Source organism: Rhipicephalus microplus, chromosome 5, assembly GCF_043290135.1.
Source record: "Rhipicephalus microplus isolate Deutch F79 chromosome 5, USDA_Rmic, whole genome shotgun sequence".
NCBI lineage: Eukaryota > Metazoa > Arthropoda > Arachnida > Ixodida > Ixodidae > Rhipicephalus > Rhipicephalus microplus.
The window spans coordinates 222,013,066-222,038,936 of record NC_134704.1 but is presented as its reverse complement, the minus strand read 5'-3'; the positions used below and the strand labels follow the sequence as shown (position 1 = coordinate 222,038,936).

General features: G+C 44.3%; 1 protein-coding gene and 1 long non-coding RNA gene across 2 annotated transcripts; one reads left to right on the top strand and one right to left on the bottom strand.

Moving 5' to 3' along the window:
• Window positions 1–873: 873 nt before the first annotated feature.
• On the top strand, window positions 874–10,625 carry LOC142818141 (uncharacterized). The gene has a single exon (XM_075896538.1). It carries the CDS (start codon window positions 886–888, stop codon window positions 1,699–1,701), a length of 816 nt encoding a protein of 271 aa, XP_075752653.1. The 5' UTR covers window positions 874–885; the 3' UTR covers window positions 1,702–10,625.
• Window positions 10,626–18,663: 8,038 nt separating this feature from the next.
• Window positions 18,664–21,928, bottom strand: LOC142761793 (uncharacterized). The gene is made up of 2 exons (XR_012883819.1): window positions 21,364–21,928; window positions 18,664–21,070 (listed from the first exon to the last, which is right to left on the bottom strand). It is a non-coding gene; the product is annotated as an uncharacterized LOC142761793 (long non-coding RNA).
• Window positions 21,929–25,871: the final 3,943 nt, after the last annotated feature.

Here is a 25,871-nt window from a genome sequence, read left to right as displayed (position 1 = left end):
CCCGATCTAAAGGGTACAGCCATATCCATCCATCCATCCATCCATCGATCGCTCTACTTCCGAGCTATGCGGACGTGTTTTCGCGCGCTCGACCTGCTCGGCAAATTCAAGGTCGTGCAAGGTTGTGCAAGTTCGGTTGGTGCAGAAGCAGCGCGCAACGAGAAGTAAGTTTCTTTTCATTTCTTTGTGTTTGTGAACACTATTATTTTTTATCCTAATTAATAATTAGCGTTGCGAGTATTGTAGGTGTGGGACACGGGCAACGTTGTAGTGACGTTGACCACGTGAACGGGCTAGGCGGCTGTTTTGAAGAAGGCCGGGTGCCCGGTTGGTTGTTAAAAAACTAGAGCTGAACACGAAGGGGACCTAGTGAGAGGCTACTAGCGAAATTCAACACGTATGTCTGTGGCGAAGGCAGCAGCTTCAAACAGTTGTTGAGGTGGGAGAGTTAACGGAGGTGGCTGGATAGCGGGATTAGGGTTGAACGTAGGCCTGTCGGGCACTCGGTCCGATGGTCGGGCGGCCGATGGCTAAGGAGGCTAGGAAAACTACGAGCGAAAGTGAGCTAGTGCATGGCGAAGAATGCAAGCGCTGGTGCTACTTAGACGAGACAGCACTCACGAGTTTGCTGACGCGCAGAAGGCGAGCTTCGTGTGCAGGCTGTGCGAAACATTGAAGGCGGCCGTGCAGCGCATCAAGGCTAGCATCAAGGGGCTTCAGGGGGAGCTTAGGGTGGAACGAGAGCAGAGAATAGAACTCCAAGAACAGCTCGGAGCGTCGCGTGAGCGGGAGGAGGCTACCGCCAGCCTATTAGAGCAAATGAAGGGCGACCTTCAAAAATAACGGGAAGGGCGGACCGAGCTAGAGCAGCGGGTAAAGGGCCTAATGGCGCTTTGCCCCGGCCCCGAGCAGTGTGAGACGGAAGGCGTGGATAGCGGAGAAGGCGACAGGCGGGAAGGAACAGGCGAGAAGGGAGGTCAGGGGGCCGCAGTGTCTGGCCACAGCACGGAGGCTCCGAGAACATACAGCACGGTGGCGCAGCAGTCTTCAAGCAGGGCAGAAACACAGGACAGACGGCAGAGAGAGAAACAGGTGAAGCAAACAGGGGCTCCATCACAAACAGGAAGTCGGCGATTGAAGCGTATAAGGGTCCCAGTGGTGGGGGACTCTAACGTGGCCAGGGTTAGGGATGGCGTCTTCAAGACAGTGAAGGAAGATGGGCGAGTCAGGGTGGAGGCAGAGTCAGCGAAGATCATGGTGGATGCACTGGCCAAAGCTCAGGAGGTTGTAGAAAACAGCATGGAGGACGAAAATCTAGTCATTAAACATGCTGGGCTCAATAATGTGTTGAAGGGCAAGGATCAGAACCTTCAGAGAAAGCTAGGGGATGGGATGCGTAAGCTCCGAAAAGCCTCTGGGAGTGTGCATGTGACCATATGCACAGTCCCAGAGGTCTGGGGGCAGCCTCGTGGAATTGAAAGGAGGGTAGTGGAGGTCAATTGTGTGATAAAGGGTTTGAGCCGGCAACTGCGATACAGCGTAATGGAAGTTAACCAAGACGTGTACGAGCCCGGCGCTCGCCCCTTTGCACAGGATGGCATTCACTACAGTGGTGTGACGGGCAGGAGGGTCGGTAACAGAATGGGTCGCCAAGCCATAGCTTTTTTAGGGGGACCCAGAGCCCTGAGACCAACAGTGTAGCCAAAGACTGACCTAAAGGGGCACACATATTCAAGCCACACGAATCCCGTGAGAGAAGAAATCGACGTAAGCCCAAGGGCCGAGCTAAGTCAGACGTAGGCTATATTAACATGCAGGGTGGCAGGAATAGGTTAAAGCCGGAAGAGATAGAAGAGCAGTTGAGGCAGGAGGAGCTGATGGTATATGGGGTTGTGGAGACACATCTTTGAGACCTGGAGCAACCACCCTGCAATCCGGACTACGTATGGGAATATTGCAATAGAACAGAAGGCAGCAAAAAGGGGGTGGAATTGGTGCATTTATACATAAGAGCATGGGTTGGCAAAGAGACAAGCAGGGATGCAAGGAACATTTATTGCTGAAAGGGAAAGTGGCAGAGCAAATGACACTCCTTGGTTTCGTGTACTTATGGGCGGGAGTAAAGGCCAGAGAGGAAAACCAGGCAATGGTAGAGTATATATCAAACGACAATCACGAGTTAGGAGGAGAGTGCGAGATAATTATACTAGGAGATATGAATCCCCACATAGAAGATATAGATGGGTATACTGACTAAACAGGCAAATTGATCATGGATATGTGTGAAAGGCTTGATTTGATCATTTGCAACAGTAGCGAGAAGTGTGAAGGGCAAATAACATGGGAGGTAGGAAGGCTGCAGTCGACGATAGATTATGCACTGATGTCACATAGGGTGTATGATAAGCTCAGGGGAATGCACATCGATGAAAGTGGCTCCAGAAGTATGGGTATTGATCACAAACGTATCAAGCTAAGTTTTGGAAGAGCAGTGAAAGTGGGAAGGAGACAAGATGAGCAACTACAGGGAAGTTTTCATTCAGAAGGGCAAATATAAATTGCTACTAAACAAATTGAAAGTAATCACTGAGGATAATAAAAATGTGTGGACATACACAAATCTAATTCGACTGTTTGGGCTAGAGCTTGCTAAGACACCTGAAAAGTCACCTCGGGTAAGAAGACACAATCCCAAGAGTTGGTGGGACGAGGAAGTTAAGAGAGTCACAGCAATCAGCAAAACGTCAGGAAGCCTCTAGGGAACACAGGCATGCTAAGCAACGGGGTGAATCGACAGATGATGTTGAAAGAAAATGGGAAATCTTTCTAAGCTCTAGTGAGAAGCATCCCTCCTGATCAATGAAAAGATCAGAAGAAAGGGTGCTCAGTGGCTGGCAGAAGTACATAAAAAGGACAGAAAGGCAGCTGCGAAATTTTGGAATCATCTAAACTTCCTAAGAAATGAAACAAACCTAGAGCAGAGGGTTATAACAACAGCTCAAGGTGCTTGGCTAGAAGGGGATTAAGCTATTGAATATATAAGAACAAGGGTGGCAGAAAAATTTCAACAAAGAAGTGCCTTATGCATCACAATATACAGGGATTGATCAAGAGGCACAATGGCTCCATTTTCACGAGCATAGAAAAGGGCTGAGAAGAGGGTTCCAAGTAGTACATCAACAGGCCCAGATGGCATTCCAAATATGCTGATAAAGACATTGAGTCCGAAGTCTAAACAGACTTCGGGAGAGGCAGTGGGCGGAACATCGATGGTGAAGTCCCTGATGGATGCAAACTTAGCAGAATGAGAATGATCTATAAAGGAAAGGGGGACAAAGATGACATAAACAACTACCGTCTTATAACTGTGACATCAGTGGTCTACAGGCTGGCGATGCAGATTATTAAGGAAAGACTGCAGGCATGGATAGAAAATGAGGGGGTGCTGGGGGAACTACAGAATGGGTTTCGGAAACACAGGAAGTTTGAAGACAATCTGTTCTCACAGACGCAGTGCATCGAAATAGCAGAAAAGGTACTCAGGTCCCTGTGGCTAGCATTTTTGAATATTAAGGGAACGTACATGATAGCGTGGTTCAGGAGGACTTGTGGGGAATACTAGAAACACTGGGTGTGGAAGATGGAGTCACTAATCTTTAAAAGAAATCTATAAAAGTAACAAGGTAGTTATAAAGTGGGAAAAACAGGTATCCAAGCCCACAGAGGTGGAACGGGGACTTAGGCAGGGGTGTCCACTGTCATCCTTGTTATTCATGATGTACCTACAAGGATTAGAGGCCAAATTAGAGGGAAGTGGACTTGGCTTCAACCTCTCTTTTGTCAAACAAGGAAGACTCATTGATCAGGCACTACCAGCATTAATGTACGCAAATGATATAGTGCTATTGGTTGACAACAAGGAAGATTTTCAGAGATTGATGGACATCTGCGGTAATGAGGGAGATAGGTTAGATTTTAGATTCAGTAAGGAAAAATCAGCAGTCATGATTTTTAATGATAACGAAGGTAGTGAGCTTAGAATACAGGAGGTCACGCTAGAGATAAGAGATAAAAACAAACATCTGGGCGTATGGATAAGCAATGAGACCGAGTACCTAAGGGAACACGAAATATCCGTGACGACTGAAGGTAACAGGAATGCAGCAGTGATGAAAAATAGGGCACTGTGGAATTACAATAGGTACGATGTTGTGAGAAGAATATAGAAAGGGGTCATGGTTCCTGGGATGACGTTCGGCAATGCGGTCTTGTGCATGAGATAAGAAGTTCAAGCAAGATTAGAAATTAAGCATCGTGAAATAGGTAGGCTTGCTTTAGGAGCTCACGGGAATACACCAAATCAGGGTGTACAAGGTGATATGGGATGGACATCATTTGAGGGCAGGGAAGCTAGCAGAAAGATAAAATTTGAGAAGCGATTGAGAGGAATGGGGAGGAGCGTTGGGCTAGGAAGGTTTTCAGCTACTTGTACATGAAGAATGTCGATACAAAATGGAGGAAGCGAACCAGGAAGTTGACTGGTAAATACTTAGAAAACAGCAGGTGGCTAAACGAAAAAGAACTATCGGTTAAGAAGAAAGTGAAGGAAACGGAGACTGACATGTGGAGAATTGGCATGATTAAGAAGTCCGCACTAGAGATCTATCGAACTTTTAAGCAGGAGATCGCCAAAGAAAGGATCTATGATGATACTCGGGGTAGTTCTCTACTGTTTGAGGGAAGGACGGGAGTATTGCGAACCAAGACATTTCGGGCGGGTAGACACAGTATGCAGTGCGTGTGGAGAGGAGTAGAAAACTACCGAACACTTGAAACTGCCGAACACTTGATAATGTTCTGTAAAGAGTTTCACCCTATAGTTTAGTACGATGGCACGGAGTTTTTCAAAGCACTGAAGTTTAGGGACAGGGAGGGCAAAATAGACTTTAAGCGGTTAGACACTACTAGAAGGAGGTTATCTGATTGGTGGCTAAAGTCAACGCACGAGTGAAAATTAAACCCTTCACTGCAAAGTACAAATTCTCAACCTCACCATTTAAAGGAAATAAAAGACAAATCTAATGGTTGGTTCACTAAGTATTACGGCTAGGTAGCGTTAGCCGCCACTCAATCTAAAGGGTACAGCCACATCCATCCACCCATCCTTCCATCTAAAGAGTAGAGGTGTGCGCCGACTGGTCGGCGCGCCGCCGCCGAGATTTTGGCCGCGCCGCCGCCGCCGACGTTTTTCATCGGCGCAATCGGCACGCCATTTATGCACCAGTACCGAACTTTCACAGATTTGTTTTTTTGTTCTTCATCTTAAGTTATAGCTTCGTTTCACATTTATGTAGCCAGTAAAAAACATTCTTCTTATATAGTTATCTTCATCCAGCTTCAGAGACCGAGAGTACCACTATGAACAGCGGCACAAGTTCGGCGGCCGCTGAATGAAATGACATAATGGGCAAATTGACAAAAAATCAATATAATATTGTGTAGTTCTTCACCTAACGTGCTGCATTCGTGCTGCACTGCTACCACCTCATTTCTTCTGTGTATACGCCCTGTTTCGGGCACGATCACAGGCTGCCATCTTGGACTGATAATGATGCTGTTTTACATCCATATGAATATTATATATACGTTGATGGTAGCATCATGGAAGCTTGATGGGAGCTTCTGAGAGCTGGTTCAGAGTGTCTCGGTGCTCGTGCTTTACGCCCCGGTCTTCCGAAAATTCTCTGCAGGAGAAAACAATGGACAGTTTTCAATAATCTGCTAGGCAGCTTTTCTGTAAGGTTAGTTTTTCAAACAAGAACTCTCGTTCACAAGCTGCTTTTCTCACTCATTTCGTTTTAGCCATTCCTTTTTTTTTTTTTTTGAGATCTTGTTGTGCTCGCGTGCCTTCGCTGGAATTAGGAGAGGTGACATTTTGTTGTACTCGCGTGCTCAAAATGAGAAATAAAAGCAGTCTGTGAACGAGAGTTTTTGGTTGGAAAACAAACCTTATAGGAAAGCCGCCTTGCAGATCACTGTAAACCGACAGACTGCATGTCCATTACGTTCAGGGCAGTCCGCAGAAATTGTGGTCTTCATCTCTGTCCGCCAAATGGGGGGGGGGGGGGTAGTAGTTAGAAGAAAGCGCCTTATTTCTGCAGCCCAGCAGGGAGCGCAGGGCGCAGCGAATAAGGATTAAAAAATCGAGAGAGGGAGAAAGAGAGAGAAAGTCAAACACTGCCTTCTTTTCAACCCAGGAAAGAGAGAAGGTGCACGTTCAGTTCGTCACACGGCGAGAGAGAAACATAACGTAGGTTACAGTGCAATAATACGCACAACATCACAGTGCAATAACATTCATCGCTTGCGCAGAATAGGGTCTGCCGTGCTAGGCAGGCTAGGGCTTGTGAGTATGGAAGACTTGCAAGCACCACAGAGAAGTGATTCTTAAAAGAGAACAGTGAGCCCCGTTATTGTCTGCTTCAATGAGCGACACTGCCACAGTAGCTCACGAGGGATGGGGGTGAGGAGGGATAAAAAGGATAGGAGTAAAGATGTAGGAAAGCGGAAGAAGGAGAAGAGAGGAAGAGACGTGAGGTGGTAAGCCACAGCGAACGAGGACAAACTGAGGGGATAGAAGAAATAGGAAAGATAGGAGCACGGTCACTGGAGTCCGAGGACGGGGCGCACCTGCGAAAGCTCCTTTCGGCGTCGGTAGATGGCGTAGAGCAAGTCCAGTAAGTCAGAGCTACACTGTCTTCGAAGGTGGAAGGTCGTCGGCGGCAGGAGGTGACGTAGGGCGAGCCCAGTCGGCCAGAGCCACGCTGACGCCGGAGATCGCAAGTGCGCGGAGCGCGCGAGCGCTCGACCGGTCGGCCCGGAATCCAGCAAGCGAGTCCGCAAGCACCACAGAGTGTGGGAAACATACCTGACCAGGGATTCCAAGCTCTCGGCCAATTGTTCAGCGCGTCTCGTGGCACGTCGAACAAATCAAGCAGCCTCGATTTCAAACAGCTCTTCCTAGGCCATCAGTCAGTTCAGACGTGTCCAAAGAGTTTTTGACGAGGGGAGCCAACAGCCCTAAAGAATTCTAAGAATGACTTTCGTGTTGTCACCGCTTTTGGCGCACCTCGAGAGCGTTGATCCGGAACAAATCAGGGTAGGCTTAGCTGCAATCGTCCCCCGCGTCCAAGCGGCGCCCAGTCAGGGAGGCCGATCTTAACATCTTCTACAGACACACGCACATGAGCACGCACAGTTTCACTCCGAGAGAGAATTGGTAGTGGTCGCAATGACGTACCTAACGTGCGTCTACTATAAAAAGGCGTGCAGTGTATGCGATAGCTTTTTTTAAAAGTCTTGTAATTCTAGTATATTTTTATAATATAGCCGAGGTATGAGGCGGTTGTTACTCGCATATATTTGGGTTAAAGTACTACAAATATTTATTCGCCGCACATGACTTCTAGAAATGATACTCCGAGAAAAAGGAAATCGCTCCAACATTTTTAAAACTAAGTTTGCTCGTGGGAGTACTTGTTCTCTGTCTGCGCTTTTCCATGGTTCATGAGTGTTAAGCCCCGCTGCAGCTTCTATAGAATGGTGTACAATAAGCCGCATCAACGCAGTTACAGGAATTTTTACAGACTACCAAGCATACGATCACCAGGCATTTTACCTCTGGCATATTTTGATTAAAGGAAGCGACATATTTTTGCTGAAAACCCGATTTATGCACTGGGGCCCGGTGCACAGATGTTGCATGTTGTAACTCTTGATAATGGCGAGTGCGAAGACGGCAAGTAAAAGCCTTTATGCTATTGTCTGTGCATCTGGTGTAACAAAAACCTCTAGTCTTGAGAATGTTGGGTTAAACCATGCTCTTTGCCCATTGCTATTTTTCATCATGGCGTTTCTGAATAAAATTTTTGAGTGGTGCTATGTGGAGCACGCGGCAGTAGTGCCGATGTGCTATTTGGTGCTGGTACAAAGAGAAAACTAGCTTGTATCTCTTCTTCAATGAGTCCTTTAATTAACCCTATTCTAGGGGGCTGCATAGAACACTATACGCCTGACACACTTGGAAAAGTAAAGCACATCATAAGAGACCACTTCTGCTAATTGAAGGACTTGTAGACCATCACCATCTAGACTGTGGTGTTCTGCAGAAAGATGTTGAGCAGAGATGTTGACACTGTAAAAGGATACCGACGTGTCAAGCTCCTCGTTAATTACACCCGTATATTTATAAATTGATACAGCACAACGAGCATGCAAACAATCCGCGAAAATAAAAAGAGGTATGCTTCGCGGCGGATAAGTTGCAATTAAAAACCAACACATTATTACTGGTTAATTAAACATGGTCCTTCAAATACTTTTCAGTTAGTTCATAAATGTAACTTCTCTGTCATGCAACATTTTTTTTAATTTTATGGATTCTTGGCTTTTGTCACACCGGTTGGTATCACTTCCCGGTAAGCGGAGAGCTGCACGTGGTTTAAATGCACCTGGGTAGGGTTTGCATTTATTGTTGACCAAAGCTATAATAATGTGGCACTCGAAATGCCGAAAATCAAAATGACGAACTTTTGGAATGCCGAAATTTAGAACACCGAAAAATCAAAAAGCCGAATATACAAGATACCAAAAGTGTAAAATGTCAAAAAATCAAAACACCTAACTATCCAAACGCCGAAATATCAAAATGTCTGCGTCACCTAGCTATACTGGAAGATGAAGTATCTAGCTAAAAGTTACACCAGCACACTCGTTCACCCTCATTTCCAGTTGTCCCGTTACATTTATCTCAAGCCTTCATAAAAATAGCAAACTATAATTTTTTTTACCTCCAATCGCACATCAGAGTGATTTCTTGCTTATCGCAAATAGCTTGTGTGCAATTCATTGTCGAAAACCTGAAACGTCGTCATTTTCCGGGTTGCAGCATCAAGCGATTTTGCGTAACCCTTGTTTCTTGCTTTGTAAGCGGTGGGGTTGTCGCTCCCTTGACGATGTCTTCGAGTCAATTTTGCTTCCTCTTCATGGTAGCAATAAGCTTAAAGTGCATGGCTGTCGAAGATCACTTTCTTCGAGATTGTCATGTGAGTACCTTCTACAGGAAGGTCGGTAGTCACTCTGGCGTTGCAGTCTCTTCACTTCTCGCACCTCCAATAGTGCCTAGAATGCACCTTCTTGTCAACAACATAAACATAACCACAACTGCAACAAAGTATTGCTTTTCCTTTTTGGTAACACACCCCGCCACATCTTCGACCATTTCCCTCCGAATCGGGAGTATTCGCCTGCATGGTTCAAAGAATTTTCGGCGATAAATGTTTTCAGAATTTTGATTTTCTAGCATTCGTCGTTTTAGGTGTTTCGATACTATGGCATTTAAATTTTTCAGCTTTTTGGCATTCGACCTTTTAATAAATCGGCGTCTTAATTTTTGACATTTTGATAGGGACCCAAGCTAATACTCCCTAATAAATCAATTCAATTAGCCTGAACAAAGCCTAATAATGTTCTCTAAATGCTCCTCACTTCCACACAGCTTGTATTTCATGCTGGGATCCGTTGTTAGAAGGTATGAACACGTGCAAGTACACAGATAACTTAGATAAGCCGAAGATAACTAGTGAATAATCTTCTCACCTAAAACAAAAAGTAAACAAAAACTTTCAGTCATTACGCAATTAAAATCACCACTAAATCGACTGTTCAGTATATTTTACCTGGAACACGTCAATGTTGAACTTACGACCACTTATGAGCAAAAAAAAAAAAGCTTTTTTTTAGCAAAATTTGACGCCAGTTGTTCACACTATTTTGCATTACGTACGTTTAAAATTATTTTTCGCCTACAGGAAAACTACTTGACAATTCGTTAATACAATCTATTTCATGTCACTATTATCTGTCTATGGAAAAAATCTCCAATATGGGCCATATTTCTCTTCCTTAAGGCAGCAATAAACACCCATGAAAGGGTTCGTAAAAATTATTTCAAGTTAAAAGGACACCCCTGTTGTATTGAACAAACTTTTCTTTATTTGATTATAGGAGTGAGTTAGTGAAAATATTATTGAGAATGTAGAACAGATTTTTTTGGCAAAACATTTTACGAGTCAAGCTTCAAGCTTTCCGAAAACAATTCGCATACGTCTTACGGTACTGAAAAATGTATGTCAAGAAACATTTCAGCGGAAAATCTCTTGCTCTATAAATATATGATCCTCAATTTTTTAAAGCTAATCTCTAATGGTCGAGCGCCAAGGTTTGGAGAGATGGCGTGGAATAGCCCAGTGATAACACTTGCCACATAAAGCTGCTTGTTTGCTCTAGATTGAGGTATAAAGTTAATTTTTACTTGGAGCCCCCCGTGGTGTAAATTACGTCTCAATGTTGACCCAAACTACGATTTTCTTAGGCCGGTATTCTTTTCTCACAAAAAAAAACTATAGTTTCCTAAAAATATAGGCATAATATACTCTCCCCAGAGCAAGCATTTTCTTACTCAGGTATTTATGCATAGCGCAACAACACAAAGAAATAAATCAGGGGCAGCGTCAGGATTATTTTACTGGTGGGGCACTCATGATAAGTGAGTTACTTTAGGGTGAGCAGGGAGGCAGGGAACTTAGCCATTGTGTTGTGACTATGTTCTCTCTTGGGGGGGGGGGGGGCAGTGGGGGCGAGTGAAAATTGAGGGGGGGGGGGGTAGCTCCAGCTCCCCCGTGCCCACCCCTTGCGCCGCTACTTGAAAAAAATGCAAACAGAAGATTTCGGCAAGATTTCTGGTTGCTTTTATGACAGAAAAATAGCAGCAATATTGCTCAGCTTTTAACACCTGGCACAAACGATCTTGCTTAACATGAAAACCGAATTCGCCATTCAAACGAGCAAGGTTATAGTCAATTTTGCAAACAACACTCAGACTACACCCTGCGAAATACGGAAAGATCCCACGTACGGCATAGGTTGGCAAAATGAAATAGAACTCAGTCAGACTAACTCAATAACCATATATAAAAATATTTTGCTTTGGACTCACTCGGACTGAGACTAATGAAATTTCTTTCTATTTAAACTCACTGAGACTCAGACTCACCGATGTGTTTGTCAGCCGGATCCACTAACATTTTCCTCAAATATACCCACTTATACTCAGACTGATCAAAACGTTCCTCCAGCGGACGTCTTGGACTCATAGACTCGCCAAATGTTTCTAAAACAGACGCACTTGGACTGAAAATGAGCGATATTCGACTTGGTCCGGCTCATACAATAAACGTATATATATATATATATATATATATATATATATATATATATATATATATATATATATATATATATATATATATATATATATATATATATATATATATATATAATAGCTTTCAACATACAAAAACAGTTTTTCCACTGCCTCTAAATATTAATATTAAAGAGAAACTTGACATAATGACGTTACATGCAATTTCCGCGACAGGCACATGCGCGCTGATAGCACTAAATACAATAGGTACCATATGAATTGGCTGCTGTAAATACCTGTGCTATTTTGAAGTTTGGTGATACTATACTGGCATATACATTCGCCCACGCTTGTAATTTGGTCATAGTGCGGAACGCTGTAATATAAAATTTTTGTCAGCAGAAAATCTGCGAACCATGACTTGACAGGGTCGCGTTCTTTAAAAAGCCTGTTACCTGTCCCGAGTTTTGTATCAGGTAAGGTGCATTCATGGTTCATTATTCATGAAGTCTTCCTGCAAAACACTACAAGAAAGACTTGTCTTCATTAGATGCACTGGGGTTATTGCACATGTACGCGTTTTCCTACATAAGCTGAGTCTTTCGACAATAACTCATCAGTTGCAATACAGCACCTGTGTTTGCGTCTTTTTAGGTATGCATGATTGTGTTGTATTGTATGCTGCTTCCTCAAAAAGAAAATAATGCCTAGGTCGTTAACTACCTGCTGCAACAAATAAAAAAACAAGATGCAACATTTTTTTCTTTCAGTACTCCTCTTTCAACCCCCCCCCCCCCCTCGCACACACACGCACACCAGAGCTATAAGTGTCCAAGAAGGAAGAGGGGCTGTTTACGGTTGCGCACCTGTCATTGCTTCTCTAAATGTTTCGGTGTGAGGGAAGTTGTCGGAGCAGCGAGGATATAATGTACGACAGGAATCAAAGGTGAACATTCGACATAAGCCTGTCTGTTTTGGATAGAAACTGAAGGAATGAGAACTCCAACCAAAATATATTTAAGGAAAAAAAAAACGATGTTTCGAAGCTGGTCCGGCTTCTTCTTCAGGGGTGAGGGATTGGCTTCAAAACGTCGTTTTTTTTTTAATATGTATTGGTTGGACTTTTCTCATTACTTGAATGTACGAATAGAAGTGGGGATGGTGGTAAAGGAAAGGGCTGCCCCAGTGGCTTTCGCAATACTTCAATAGGCAAAATATCTTCTCTTTTCAACTTGCTGTGCAATCTCCAACTTGCTGTGGCTCAGCGCTATGTCTCGTTTCTTCTCCTGTCCCCTCCTGCCCTGCCGTTTGTGCTGGTAAGCACCCTTTATTGTGTAATCTAGCCTTCTCATGACTCTCGGCTAAGCTTTGTATTGTGCTCGGTAGCTCAGGATGAGGTTAGTTTCCGCGAACCTTACCTGTCTTCCAAACCAGTTACTGCATGCAAGCTTGCCCTGAATGGATGAGTCTGTGGTTGAAGAAAAGGAAAAAAGACGCTGTCTTTTCTTGCGAGAGCAGGGCTCAGTAGCTTGAAGGGAGGGGGGGGGGGAGTGGAGAAAAGAGTTTAGAAGTAGGAAGGAGGAGAAGGTTTGGAAGAACGTGACGGCCATGGCTGCCAGAGCAGAAAGAGAATAAGGGCTTTTGGCAGGGCAGTCCCAGTCGTACGACTTGGAAATGTGGAGCTGCAACCACGTACGCACATACCTATGTCCATTCCCACAAGAAAAAAAATGTCCTAGACCACCTTTCTTGGGCAAGAATACAGAAAACTAGCTAAACGAGAAAACTAAAATAAATAAACAACTGATAATCCAACCACCGATTGTCACCACAGCTGCGGAGGGAAGGAGAAACGTAATCCGTGACCTCGGCACGAGCTGCTACACAGATGCATTTATTCGCAGAACACTGTGTATAAGAAAAGACACGGGCAACGACGCCGCATGTCGACCCAACTTGAGCGCAGGGAACAGCGAACAGAGCACAATTGCAGAACACTGCCACACCACTCGCAACATGTTTGCCCCATACCAGTCCCGAAGGTGCGGTGTAGAGCTCGTTGCGATTTGTAGTCTTTCTGCATTCCCTGAAGAGCACAAAGAGCGCGAAAGATTGGGTACGAGGAACTTGAGCGTGGAAAACGACCTTGCCATCGAGTCTTTTGCAGTGTGTACTGGAAAAACGCAATGATGGGTGAGGGATGAAAGGAAGTTCTTACGCGCTTCAAAGATGACTATGAATGGAAAAGTGTTTAAATGGGAATAAAAAAATCTACAAAAACACGGGCATTACTATGTTGTGTCGGTAGAACAGAACTGCAGGCCGTTTGGAAAAAGATGGCAGCAATATCTCATAAAGAGACTCGAGAATTAAAAGCCTCTCGATGGCCGAGAGGTAAAAGAATTCTTCAAACATGTTTCAGCTTGAATAAATTCATTTCGCGAGTGATGAAAGATCACGTACTTCATGAACGGTGCGTTTCTGCCTCCTTTCTTCTTGAAATATGGCCGCGAGAATTTTCATGGTACCCTAAATTACGCAGCCGCTGTTTAATCGGTAGCAAATGACATGACAAAAGCGCATTGTCTGTGTCATCGTACATTTTAAGAAAACTTGAAATCCAGCCAGATGGTGCGTTGCTATCGGGAAATTTTTAGTGCGAACTAATGCTTCCTCACGATGTACACAAGCACCCATCCTATCTCTCTCGTTCTTCTTAACGTCTTGTTTAGTGCTCGCAACTTTCCGAACCGCCACATTTATTCAAGAAAAAACTGAAGTGGCATCTGAGGGCACAAGCAGTTCAACGCAATAGAGAGAGAGAGAGAGAACGGGTGCTCGATTGCTCACGAATCGTGCTGCTTTCTCGTCTTTGAAGCCACATTAATAATGAATCTGGAGCTTAGCACTTATTCTCCGTTGAATAGGTACATAATCATAGATCAAGTTCAGTGTAAATTCTGATGTCACATAATAAAGGTGACCTGGAGTGGCACATGTGTCCCAACAAGCTGCAGAACCCAATTCCATGCCTTCATACCGTCATGCTCGTTTAATACAAACGTTTGTAGATTGGATTACAGAAACAACATTAAAAGACCGAGAAATATTTAGTTCCTCCGCTCATTAGTAACGCACTTCGTTATGTATTCTTCTGTTCTCTGGGAGCAGATCACGTGAGTTTTGTAGCATGAATTAACATAAAGTGCTGTTTCTATTTCCCCACAGTCTGTGAACGGTGTACTCTACAAACACATCATCTACATTAAACTTCGTGCCAACACAATACATACAATCCTCAATTACATCGCCCCGCCGCGTTGGTCTAGTGGCTAAGGTACTCGGCTGCTGACCCGCAGGGCGCTGGTTCGAATCCCGGCTGCGGCGGCTGCATTTCCGATGGAGGCGGAAATGTTGTAGGCCCGTGTGCTCAGATTTGGGTGCACGTTAAAGAACCCCAGGTGGTCAAAATTTCCGGAGCCCTCCACTACGGCGTCTCTCATAATCATATAGTGGTTTTGGGACGTTAAACCCCACATATCAATCAATCAATCAATTACATCGCCAAAAAAAAATACGGGTTTCACGGAAAGAATTTCCTAATGCTTCGTTATATATTCAAACTTCAAACTTAAAAATAGCATCACCATGAACGGGATTAACTCCATGGCCATATTTCACTGCAAAAAGCGCTCGAATAACTGCATCATCTTAGGACTCGTTATAGGGCCCAGCCTATAGCCGGTATTTTGGTCACATATAGGTGACCAAAAACATTTTTCTCTGCAAAACATTTTCGCAATAGACTGCTTTCATGGAGTAAATCAGCCCGACATTTTTCGAATACACCTGAGGTAGTCACCAAAAGCCTTGGACGTTTGGCGTGGAATGACCGATCAAACTTTACGTCGATACCTATCACTTTTCGTCTCCACTGCCTCTTTCCAAGTTCGTGTTCTTCCTTTCTTCACATTGAATTCACAGTAATTTAACAAATCCGCATTATATTGGTTCTATAGAAGAAAATACCTTGTGGTATGCGCATCTTAAATAAAACTTGGTCGTGTACTTACGCCCCATATCACTCTTTTGTATCAATCATTTCACCATTCTCATCTCAGCATATTGCAACGTGGTTGCAACGGCAAAGAATATGGTACTTGGGTTGCTCAAGACGACGCTTTTTATTTCGTGAACGTGTGCCTAGAAAACTACAAAGTACTAGAAATTCACGCTTTACGCAGATAGCGGCAATTAGAGCATTGGTTTTCGGCAATAGGATCTGCGTGAAGGTACGTCGCCATATATGCCCACAGCATCGAACATCATCCGTATTGTATAGGTGTCTCAAGCTTATCAGAAGATTCTAAAATAATCTAAAATTTTCGCAGACTGCCAAGCGTGCCTTGCGCAAGGCAATTGATTAATATGAGGTGTTTAACGTTTCAAAACCACCATATGATTTTGAGAGATGCCGAAATGGAGGACTCCAGAAATTATGACAACCTGGGGTTCTTTAACATGCACCCAAATCTGGACACATGGGCCTACAGCATTTTCGCCTCTATCGAAAATGCAGCCGCCACGGGCGGGATCCGATCGCGCGAGCTGCGGGTCAGCAGCCGAGTACCTTAGCTACTGAACCACTATGGCGGTGCCTTTGCGCTAGGCAGTGACATAAAAATACAAGCGAAGTGGCAGTATAATAATGCTGCGATAAAATTTCAGCAGATGCGACAGGCTCCACTGTGGATGCTATTTTCATACAGAACCGTCAGCGGGTAGCCACGCGTCGCTAGTTGGATCGACGTCTTTGGGTATCTTGAGTGGGTTAAGTTTCTACCTAAAACATACGGCGTGACGACAGCACTCACGTTGAGTGTAAATTTTAGCGAAACAAAGTGCACGCTTCGGTTGGATGATATGCATATTATTAAGAAGCTGTTGTGTATTCCTCAAAGGTCGAGATCATCAATGGTCGAGCAAACCTTCACTATCACGTGCTGGATGAAAGGAATATATCTATGTAATGTTTACAGCCAGCCTATCGACCGCAACCACAACTGACGGTGTGGGCCGACATCACTCCTGTAAGTCTATATATTTAGGGTTGTATCCGTTACAGTAAAAAGTAACTAAATACGTTACTCGTTACTCTAATAAAAAAGGGAACGTTTCACGGCTTCGTGTTATATATATACATAAAAAAGGTAACGCATTACCATTACCGTAACCGAAAAAAACATAACGAATGTTACCTCTGCCATAGCTCCGGAATCACCAGTTTTAATCAATGTGTCTTTGCTGCAGAAACCCACAATGAGAATTTTTAAATTTCAAATTTATGTTTCACACATTCTAACCCAAGCAAGGAATATACCCAATGTTCAATTAACGAGAATTTTTTGTACAAATGTGCTGAACCTTAGCAATGTTATATAGAGGCTTAATGATGTCTGCCCATGTGATGGCTTCTGACTCTGCAGTGACCCAGGGTGAAACCATTTTTTTTTTCAAGGGATCATTATACACAAAGTGAGGTTCAATAATACACGGCATTCACAAAGAAGCTATCATTGAACTCTCAAGAAATTTACAACAATCGGCCTTTTCTTGATCCTTCAGCACCTTCAATAAAGCATGTCGAAATCGGTACTGTTGGTCCTAGCAACCGAAATGGCCCACCGTGCGCCAGTAGGCAATCACGGAGGCCTACGGAGGACTACAATGGTGCCTTTTTATTGGGGAGGGGGGTATTGGGGGATGTCGTGGGGAGGAGGGGGGGGGGGCACTTGCAAGTTTGTGACACCAGATGTGGCTTGCAGACGCGTAAGTCTAGAAAAATCACGAAGGGGTACACACATCTTGCAATAGCAGCCATATTGTTTTAATATTTTGCAGGTTTTATTTTTGTTTATATAAGAATTAAAATCATGCCTAGAAATCAAACTGACAAACGAACGTAGGTTCCCAGCACTCGTAATTGCATTCTTCTATTGAGTCTTCTTTTCCGGAACCAGTCGAGAGTGGCAGTTGCGATTTCAATTGTCTCACACACCTGATGGGTATTGAGCACGTGTACACGCTACAAAAAGCATTAAAAAGTTGAATGTTTTATACATACTTATCAAGCATTCTTATTTATGACGTTTTTAAGAGAAATTTTGATGGGGCCCACTTGCAAGGGGCGTTCCCCTCCCCTCACCGAGCACAAAGGGGTCGGGGAGTCAACGTTCTCTGCAGGCGTGGTCAACGGGCCTCCAGGTCGGAACCAGTGTGGACTGTGTATCTGAGCAAATATTGCATTTGCTCTCCTCTGCACATATGGCCATCGACAGGTTTTTGTCTTGGGGGTAAGCAAATCCTTCTTTCAACTTGCATCATGGCTGAGGGAGGGGGTCATGTTGGTGTCGCTAGAGTGGGTAGCAAGTGCTGGTGCGGCTTGCAGGGGTCAAGTGCCCCTTTTGCACCACCCGCCTCGCCCACGCCCATGTCTACACTTCATTCACTAAACACTGTGGTGAGGACTAGCTGACTAAATGCACAGATTTGTTTTCTTCCACATCTTATACCGCTACATAAAACATCCTCATATTGTGAAAAGTAGGTATATCGATTTGTTTGAAGGAAAGTAAAATCGAAGGCATGACAGATACTCAAAAGAGCGGTTTCCTGCAACCGCAATAAGAAAACTCGTAGCAGATGTGCTTCTTTTTTCGTAACGCGTACAAAATAAAAGTGATTGGATTGGATAAACTCTTATTTAATTGGATAAACTTTTATTTAATTGGATAAACTTTTATTTAATTGGATAAACTTGAGATCCGATTCGGAAAAAGCGAACTGAGTGACGTGCGGCGGTGCTTGCTCAATGTTCAATGAAAGAAGGATTCATGAAGTTGACGTAGCCAACAACAGAAACAAACTGCTGCATCTTAAATTTAAAAAAAAAAACAAGCAAAGTGCTGCACATTCGTGGTAGAATATGGACATATATTGAAATACACGTATTTTATTACGAAAGCGAAATAAAAACTATTTTGCAAAACGCTTAGGATTCATCGTGATGTCGACACATCTGTGTAGTGTCATTAGTGCTATTTGGATGAAAATCCCTGAATTTCAGCTAATTCAGTAACCTGTGGCCACGGTGTAAGAATAGTTTAGGTCTAGGAGGATATATATAAAAAAATTGCTGGAGTGGAAGCCGCCTATACTTACCCATAGAGCACAGTGAAGCCGGCGGCGGCCATCTTGTGGTGGGCAGGAAGGCGGCCGCGTAGCATATAGTGCACTTCCGCGGCCGTTTTTTTTTTCGCAAATGATTGCTGCTAGAGAAGTAAAAACGTGCTCACATAGTCGCCGATACACTGGCAGTATTTAAAGAGACTACAGAACGGTTCGTTTTTCATGTGTTAAAATTTTATTTGTACAGCTTTCTCAGCCTTTAGCCAACATGAACGTTATGGCAAAGTTGTTTCACTGATTCCTAAAAATGACGAGTCTTGAAAGCAAAGACCTAACTTTGTCTTTCACGAGTTCCCGGCTTCGTTCCTTTGTCATGTGGTGCAGCCTGATCTTGATGTAAAGCTCCAATACTTGCTTGCTCAAGTTGTAAATATGGTTGTCCAACACGTCGACGTCAAAAAGATGTTGTTCCAATTGTGAAAACCACCTCTTTTCCAGTGATTGACTCAAAATCTCCAGGACTAGTTGTTTGGTATTGGCATGTATGTTCTTAAGGCATTGAGTGGAAGCCTGCAGTCGACGCAGCCCCTTTTCCGCTGTTTCGCACAGTGACACAACGTCTTCGGAAGGGTAAAAGAGTCCACCTCGATTTTTTTGTCTCACCAATAGAGATGTATCCGCTCCATGAAGAGCTTCTATGCACAACTCACAGGTGTTTGTAGTAGCGATTTTGCGAGCGACAAAGCCTGCAATGTAAGGCACGACAGAGCAAACGAATGTGGAGAGGCTCTCTGGATAGTCAATTCGGTCTGTGTAATCGTGGTCCTCTGGTTGTAGGATGGCACACCTTCGCGATGTGACCTCAGTGGTTGCACAAAATGTAGTGGCAGAGGCAGATGCACCCAGAATAGAAACAATATCTTGCGAACAGTTGCCTGAGGTGGACGATCTCACTTCTGTCTGGACCAATAGACGCTTGTAAGCTGCCATGAATTGGGCAGCTGTAGGGTTGTTGTTGAACCCCCCACGTCCTCGCACACAGCCAAAGAAAGTTTCTGCGTGATCTTGACTCATCTTGTGCGTGAGCAGATAGTTAAGTTGACCTTCATGAACGAGTTCCTTGAAGATACTTTCTGTGCTCTGTATACACACAAGAAAACCCACAAATCCTGTCCTCTTTGTTCCCTGCAAAAGTGGTCGACCGAATGGGTCTTTTAAAGCACATATGTACTCTCGAGCGTCGGCAAAAAATGGTTTCCAACAAGGCTCATTTTGCTTTCGAAGGGGGGCTTTGTATGATTTTGCAAACGCATTTCTGGAGTTTAGCAAATCGAAGAGATGATCAAATACCCTCACAAATTTTGCCGTGGCACTAGCACCTCTAAACTGTGGCAGCTTCAGCGTTTGCTCGCAAAATTCAAGAGCGTCTGCGACTGAAGCGCTGAGTGCCTGAACTGCGAGCCGTACCTTCATCTTTTGCTTCTCCCACTGCATATGCACCTTAGTTAGCTTATTGCCAAGGCGGAGCCCTTCCTCGCGCTGTAAAGCCTCCAGTGCCTTTATGTAAGCCCATTTTATGTGGTTTCCATCAACATCAGTGATGTAACACATTGTTGCCAGTGAATTTCTAATCAACTTAATCATGTGGCATGGGTCAAGCAGGATATGCACATCCCTTGACTCATCAACTGGGTTTTTAAAGGATGTGGAGAACTCGACAGGATCAGGCTTCAGTTCTGCACCAAGGCATTTTGCCATAGTGAAATTTGATGACGCACCATCAAATGTTAGACTGACAACTTGAACTTTCACAGATTCCAGTCGTTCAATGCATTGTTTTGTTAGTTCAGCCCTCTCAGAACCAGTGAGCGAGTGGATAAGAAAGTAGCCGACTGGAATTTTCAGCCTCATGTTTATGCCAACAACAATATAAACACAAACATTTGTGGCTTCAGGAAGGCTGTCATCATCAAGAGATGCTCCAAAATCAACGTAGCCAACTACCCTGTCTCCGACAAGTTCAACATGTTTCCTAATCGACATATCATCGACAATCAGAGCGCAGTAAAGAGTTTCAGAGCGACCTTGAACCAACTTCTCCAAGAAAGAAAATGCTTCACCTGTAAAGCCTGGTTGGCCATCAACAGACCTATACCATTCTCTGATTGTGCGCTGCGAAGGGAGGGCGTCATTAAACTTTGATCGCACAAATTCGTAGGCTGCTGGTGAGTAGAAATGTAAAGTTAGTGCAAACGTTCGCAGCTCTGGAGGGTATTTACCTCCACTTTCTGTCCGTGCCCGGTGAAGCAGCTGTTGTATGTCAGGAGAAAATGCTGCATCGAACATCTTGGAGCCCTCTTCTGACAAAAGCTTTTGTTCTTCGATGCCTCTAATAATTTCTTCAGCGGTGATTTTCTTTTGTGTCAGCCTTCGTTTGCTCTGCTGCAACGTTTTAATTTTTTTCTTCAAGTGCAATCTTTCGTCTTCTGTTTCCTGCAACTTCGTCTTGTACCACTGCTTTGATGGTGATACAGTGACATGATCTTCAGTATTTAAGGCCTCTTGCTGCTGAGCAGGACTGCATCCTCGAGGTTTTGGTGCTGGCCGCTTCCTTTTCACCTGAAATAAGCACATAGTGGAAATTAACTACTTTTAGAATGATATATATACTTCAATTATTGCTCATAACATGAATATATGTATTCACGAAAGCATGTTCGGGAACATTCGACAATGATCATGCGCTAATCGTGTGTTGAGCGATATTGTAAACGAGCGAACGGGACGAAAAGCTCGCGAGGAAACACGCAGCAATGCAGTCACGTCGACAAAACACGACAGAAGAGATATGTCTACGTCATTCCAACCTCCTTGATGTCAGAGCACTATATCTGCGAAGTTCCGATGCTTACCGGTGCCTGGAGGTGGGCAGGAAAAGCAGCGAACGAAGTCGGCACACTTCCCGCTTTCAACCTTGTTGTTTGTCCGGTCCGGTCAAAACACGCCGGATCAAAGTGCGCAGAGCAAAGGCGATCTTTATCTGTCGGTTTCCAGTGTTCACGACGCACAGCTCGCTCCCATAGGTTCCGTGTCTCAGCATCTTTTGGAAACCTGCCAATAATTTCCAAATATTAATTCCTTAAGCCTACCAATGAAAAACACGAGTCAGCCGTATTAGACCGCGTAAGCACTACGTGCTTTCAGTACGCACCTGTGAAATGTGATCTTGGAAGCAGGAATCGCGCGATTTGTGCACCCATACGCTACGCAGGATTGTACCATGCTCGCTTGAATCGAGCCGCACGCATTCGAATGCACTGCAGAGACACACTTGTCAAGGAAAGACAGGCGCACGAACCGCAATCCACCGTCGCTGCAGGTGAACTGGCAGCGCTGGCCGCCACCGAGCCAGCCGAGCTTTCTGCCCACCACAACATGGCGGCGCTGGCTTCACTTGAAGAGCGCTCCCTCCACTCCAGCAATTTTTGTATATATATCCTCCTAGGTTTAGGTGAGAGAACGCCCCCGCTCTTCGCTTCGCGACAACGCTCTGCTTCTCAGCTCCCTCAACAGATGGCGCTAGCAACTAATGCCCTTTCGGCGCAGAAAAGCAGGCACAGCTCGGAGCCACTTTAGCTGAGGATCGGTATGTAAGAAGCAGTTTTGCTTGGCTATGGCACCGAACGCGGCTTTTATAAAGCAGATCATTCAACTAAATATGTTCTTTGACCTTTCTGCCTTATAACATCATATGATTGAATTCATCAAGCATGCATCATTCAGGTTTATGTAGTCGGTCTAAGCAGCGCGTCTTTGGCAATGTTCCAATCGTCTGACCGATATTAATAATTGCGGAGGTGGCCAGAGGTTTCTGCAACACCAAATATCACGTCAAAGAACGTTCGCAATATTTACGCTTGCCCTGTTCACGGTTGTAGGCAGTCAAGAGTACGTGAAGTTACATTCAGATTTGATTTTCCGCCTCTCACGAGGGTTTTATTTTGCGATAACATGAGCGTTGGCGATAAGCGCGAGAGAAATTTAATGAGTTAAAGGAATAGACATAAAACGCTAACTACATCTTGGCCAAAAAGCGGCTTATGAATTGTCCCATCCCACTCAACATTTTCTTGTTCTGTGTAACATGCATGTCTTCGACAATCAAAATTCGACGCTTTCCCATGTATATACATTTTAATATTCTTTACGACTCCTATACTTCACAACATGGATGCACATATTTGTGTGGGTGGCAATCCTGAATTTCATTTATTTGGAATGGAGCAGTAGTACATTTATAAATGAAACACTTTACATACACACAAAAAAGGTTACATCGCAGCACACCCTTATCACAGTATACATAAGCATTATTGCACACATAACATATTACACATACACATCTCTCTTCTCCTGAAGCAAAGAATTATACAAGTTTCGACAACTTACGCAAGTCTTGGTTCTTTTTTACATGCTTATTCTTTAGCTGTCTGCAATACTGCCGCATGCGTAGGCACACATAATAGTGCAACAGCTTGGCAAGAACATCTTCTTTATGAGCAGCACATGGAAACGTGAAGGTGAAATTTTCAAGCACTGCATCTGTCGTGCGATCATATACATCTCTCTCACCAGCGTGTTTTGCGAAGTGCTCCTCAGCCTCTTTGAAAAGAAGGAACAGATGCACATTCGGATGTGTGAGCCCCCCTCTCGTTTTGCAATTTACCAAGTCGGCTTCTGGTAGCTTTGAAATACCTTTCTGCCCAACCAAAGCATCCTTACAAATTGTACAGGAAGTTTGAGTGGCAAGCTTTCGTGACACAAATCTAGTGACATAATATACAATGCAGTCTACGACGGCAGCATCTGAATAATCATGCTCAAACACCTCATCGCATTCCCACGTTTCCTCACTGATGAGGCCATCTAGTTTTTCCTTCAGTTCATGCATTTTATCTGTGTGCTGGAAAGGTGCAGATTGGAACACTTCTCTGAAATCACTCAGGGTCAGAAAAGCAGACTGGTTTTTTTCAGAAACTACACAGTTACCAAACTGTGGTGGCTTAAGCAAAGAATACAAGGAAAGCATACGGTACAGTTGCAAAAATGTCGGAAATGTTGGATGCTCATTTTGGCCCCCTGCTTGTCTTATGATACCAAAAAAGCATTCCAACGGATCCTGGTTCATTTTGGCTGTCAGGACATACTTGAACTCGCACTCTTTCAAAAGAAATGCTGACAGTTCCTGAACAGACTTAAGTGTAACACGCAGGCATTCAGCAGTAGACTGCGTTAAAAAAAGATCTTTGTGAATTTCACCCCTCACAACTTCCTGCTCCCAGCTATCAAGCCACTTAGATGCTGACTGTAGAACATGAAAGTCTTTGCTTTCAAGGGTGAGGCCTTCTGCAGCAAAGCGACGATTGAGGGCATCAAAAAGATCATTCATTAGGAGCGTAAACTCTACAGTTGCTTCGACATTCTCAAGCCGTGGTGCGCCTCTCCGTGCATAGAAGGAAATGCCCTTAGCAACTGAGTTGCTAAAAATTTGCGTGGCCAGCTTCACTCGCATTTTCAGCATATGTGATGGATTGACATGACAGAAACTCAATTTTGGGCACACCCTAAGCTCTGCTGCATCTTTGGTGTCAGCAACAAAAAGTGCATCATAGCACGACCACTTAATAATATTCCCCTTTATTTTCAAAATTTTCTTGTCATAAAGACGATTTCTAATACACTTCAACAAGTGTGGGGTATCTGCCACGGCATACACTTTTCTGGATGGATCTAGTGGATGCTCGAAAGCATTCACGACATGTCCTAGAGCACCACTTACGCCAAGCTGCTTCCACATGGCCCTATTAGTAGATGCACCGTCACAGACCACACCATCAACATAAACTCCTGCCTGCTCTAAATGCACAATGCACTGAAGCAACAGCTGGGCAAGGAGTGTACCCTTAGTTGCTCTTTTTGATGCGAATACTGCCACCGGTTGTAAATAGCTGTCAGCAAAAGGAGCAAAAGCAAACACTAGACCATGGTCTGCCAGCTCATTGCTTTGGCCACCTTGGTCTCCATAGTCAACAAGTCCAGCATATGTCATGTTCTTCGAGTTTACAGTCATCTCTTTCCTGACTTGTATCTCATCTAGATTGAGCATACCTCTGCGTTGAAAGGGAGTCTTCTTTGCCAATTTAATTTTGAGAGCTTTAAAAAAGTGCTCATCAAAACCACATTTGAGCCCCACCATGCTTATATATCTTCTAATGGTGGATGTGCATGGCATTGGCAATATGTTATTGCTTCGTAAAAATGCGTAAGTAGAGGGGCTCCTGATGTTCAACAAGAGGCATAGCAGCAGCCAGTCATCTGTATAGCGCCTATTATTTTTTGTAGTGCACTTAGCTGCAGATATACATTCTTGCACAAGAAGGAGCTGCATTGGTGGGATATCGAGAGATTGGAGTTTCTTTGTGATATCCTCCTCTTGCAATTTAATTATTTCAGCTTTACTCTCCTTCAATTCTTTAGTGATTAGATGGTTGCGCTTCAGCAGCCGTGCTTGGGCCTTCTGCAAAAGAGACCTTGCATGACGCAAAGAATCAACTTTGTGTTTCTTGGTAGGTGAGACAGACAGCCTGATGCGCTTCAGTGGTTGCCTCTGTTTCACTCGAGCAGCTTGCCGCTCTGCATAGATTCTGAGGGTATCAAACAGACTGCTGCATGCACGACATATACTTCCCTCCGGTAACAACATTTGGCACCTTTTATGCCTTCATTTGCTTTGGCAGTCAACGAAAGCAGACTCAGGCTCCACAGAAGGAAAGTCCTTCAAACTGGGTCCCCCACCACAGACACGTACACTGTCAACAGTTTTCAAGAGGTGTTCAACTTGTGATGTCGATTCAGCATCATTATTTACACCCACTGCACTACAATCAACCGGCTTGCCAAATATATACACTTGCACAGCCATGTCACTATTTACATGCATAGTTTTTCTGTTAAAAAGCACACATGCCCCATCACTTGCGCGCAGCAGAGAGGCGTCGTGGAACACGAGGTCACGATACCCTTCCAAGTCAATGCGATGTACACCCCACGATGGCGTCGGAAGGCACAAAGTTGACGCTGCGCAGAACATTTCATCAAAAGCTAAAGTGCCGGGGTCACTTGCCGCGACGACATCGCTGTTTTTGTTGACTTCATCTGAATTTTGGGCTGTTTCCGCTTGTTGCTGGGTTTGAAACCCGATGCTGGTACCGCTGCTGGTCCCGCCTGTGCATGTAGAGCAAACTGTGCGGCAAGCATACCGCCTTGACTGTTTTCGAGGAGTCTTCATCTTCTTTGACAAATAACTAGGCGCTCCTTCAAAAATAGTTGGCAGGGCGTCCTTTGAAAGTCCTGCTCTTCT

Coding starts and splice junctions, on each gene's coding strand:
- LOC142818141 (XM_075896538.1), top strand. CDS start 886: ATGGCGCTTTGCCCCGGCCCCGAGCAGTGTGAGACGGAAGGCGTGGAT.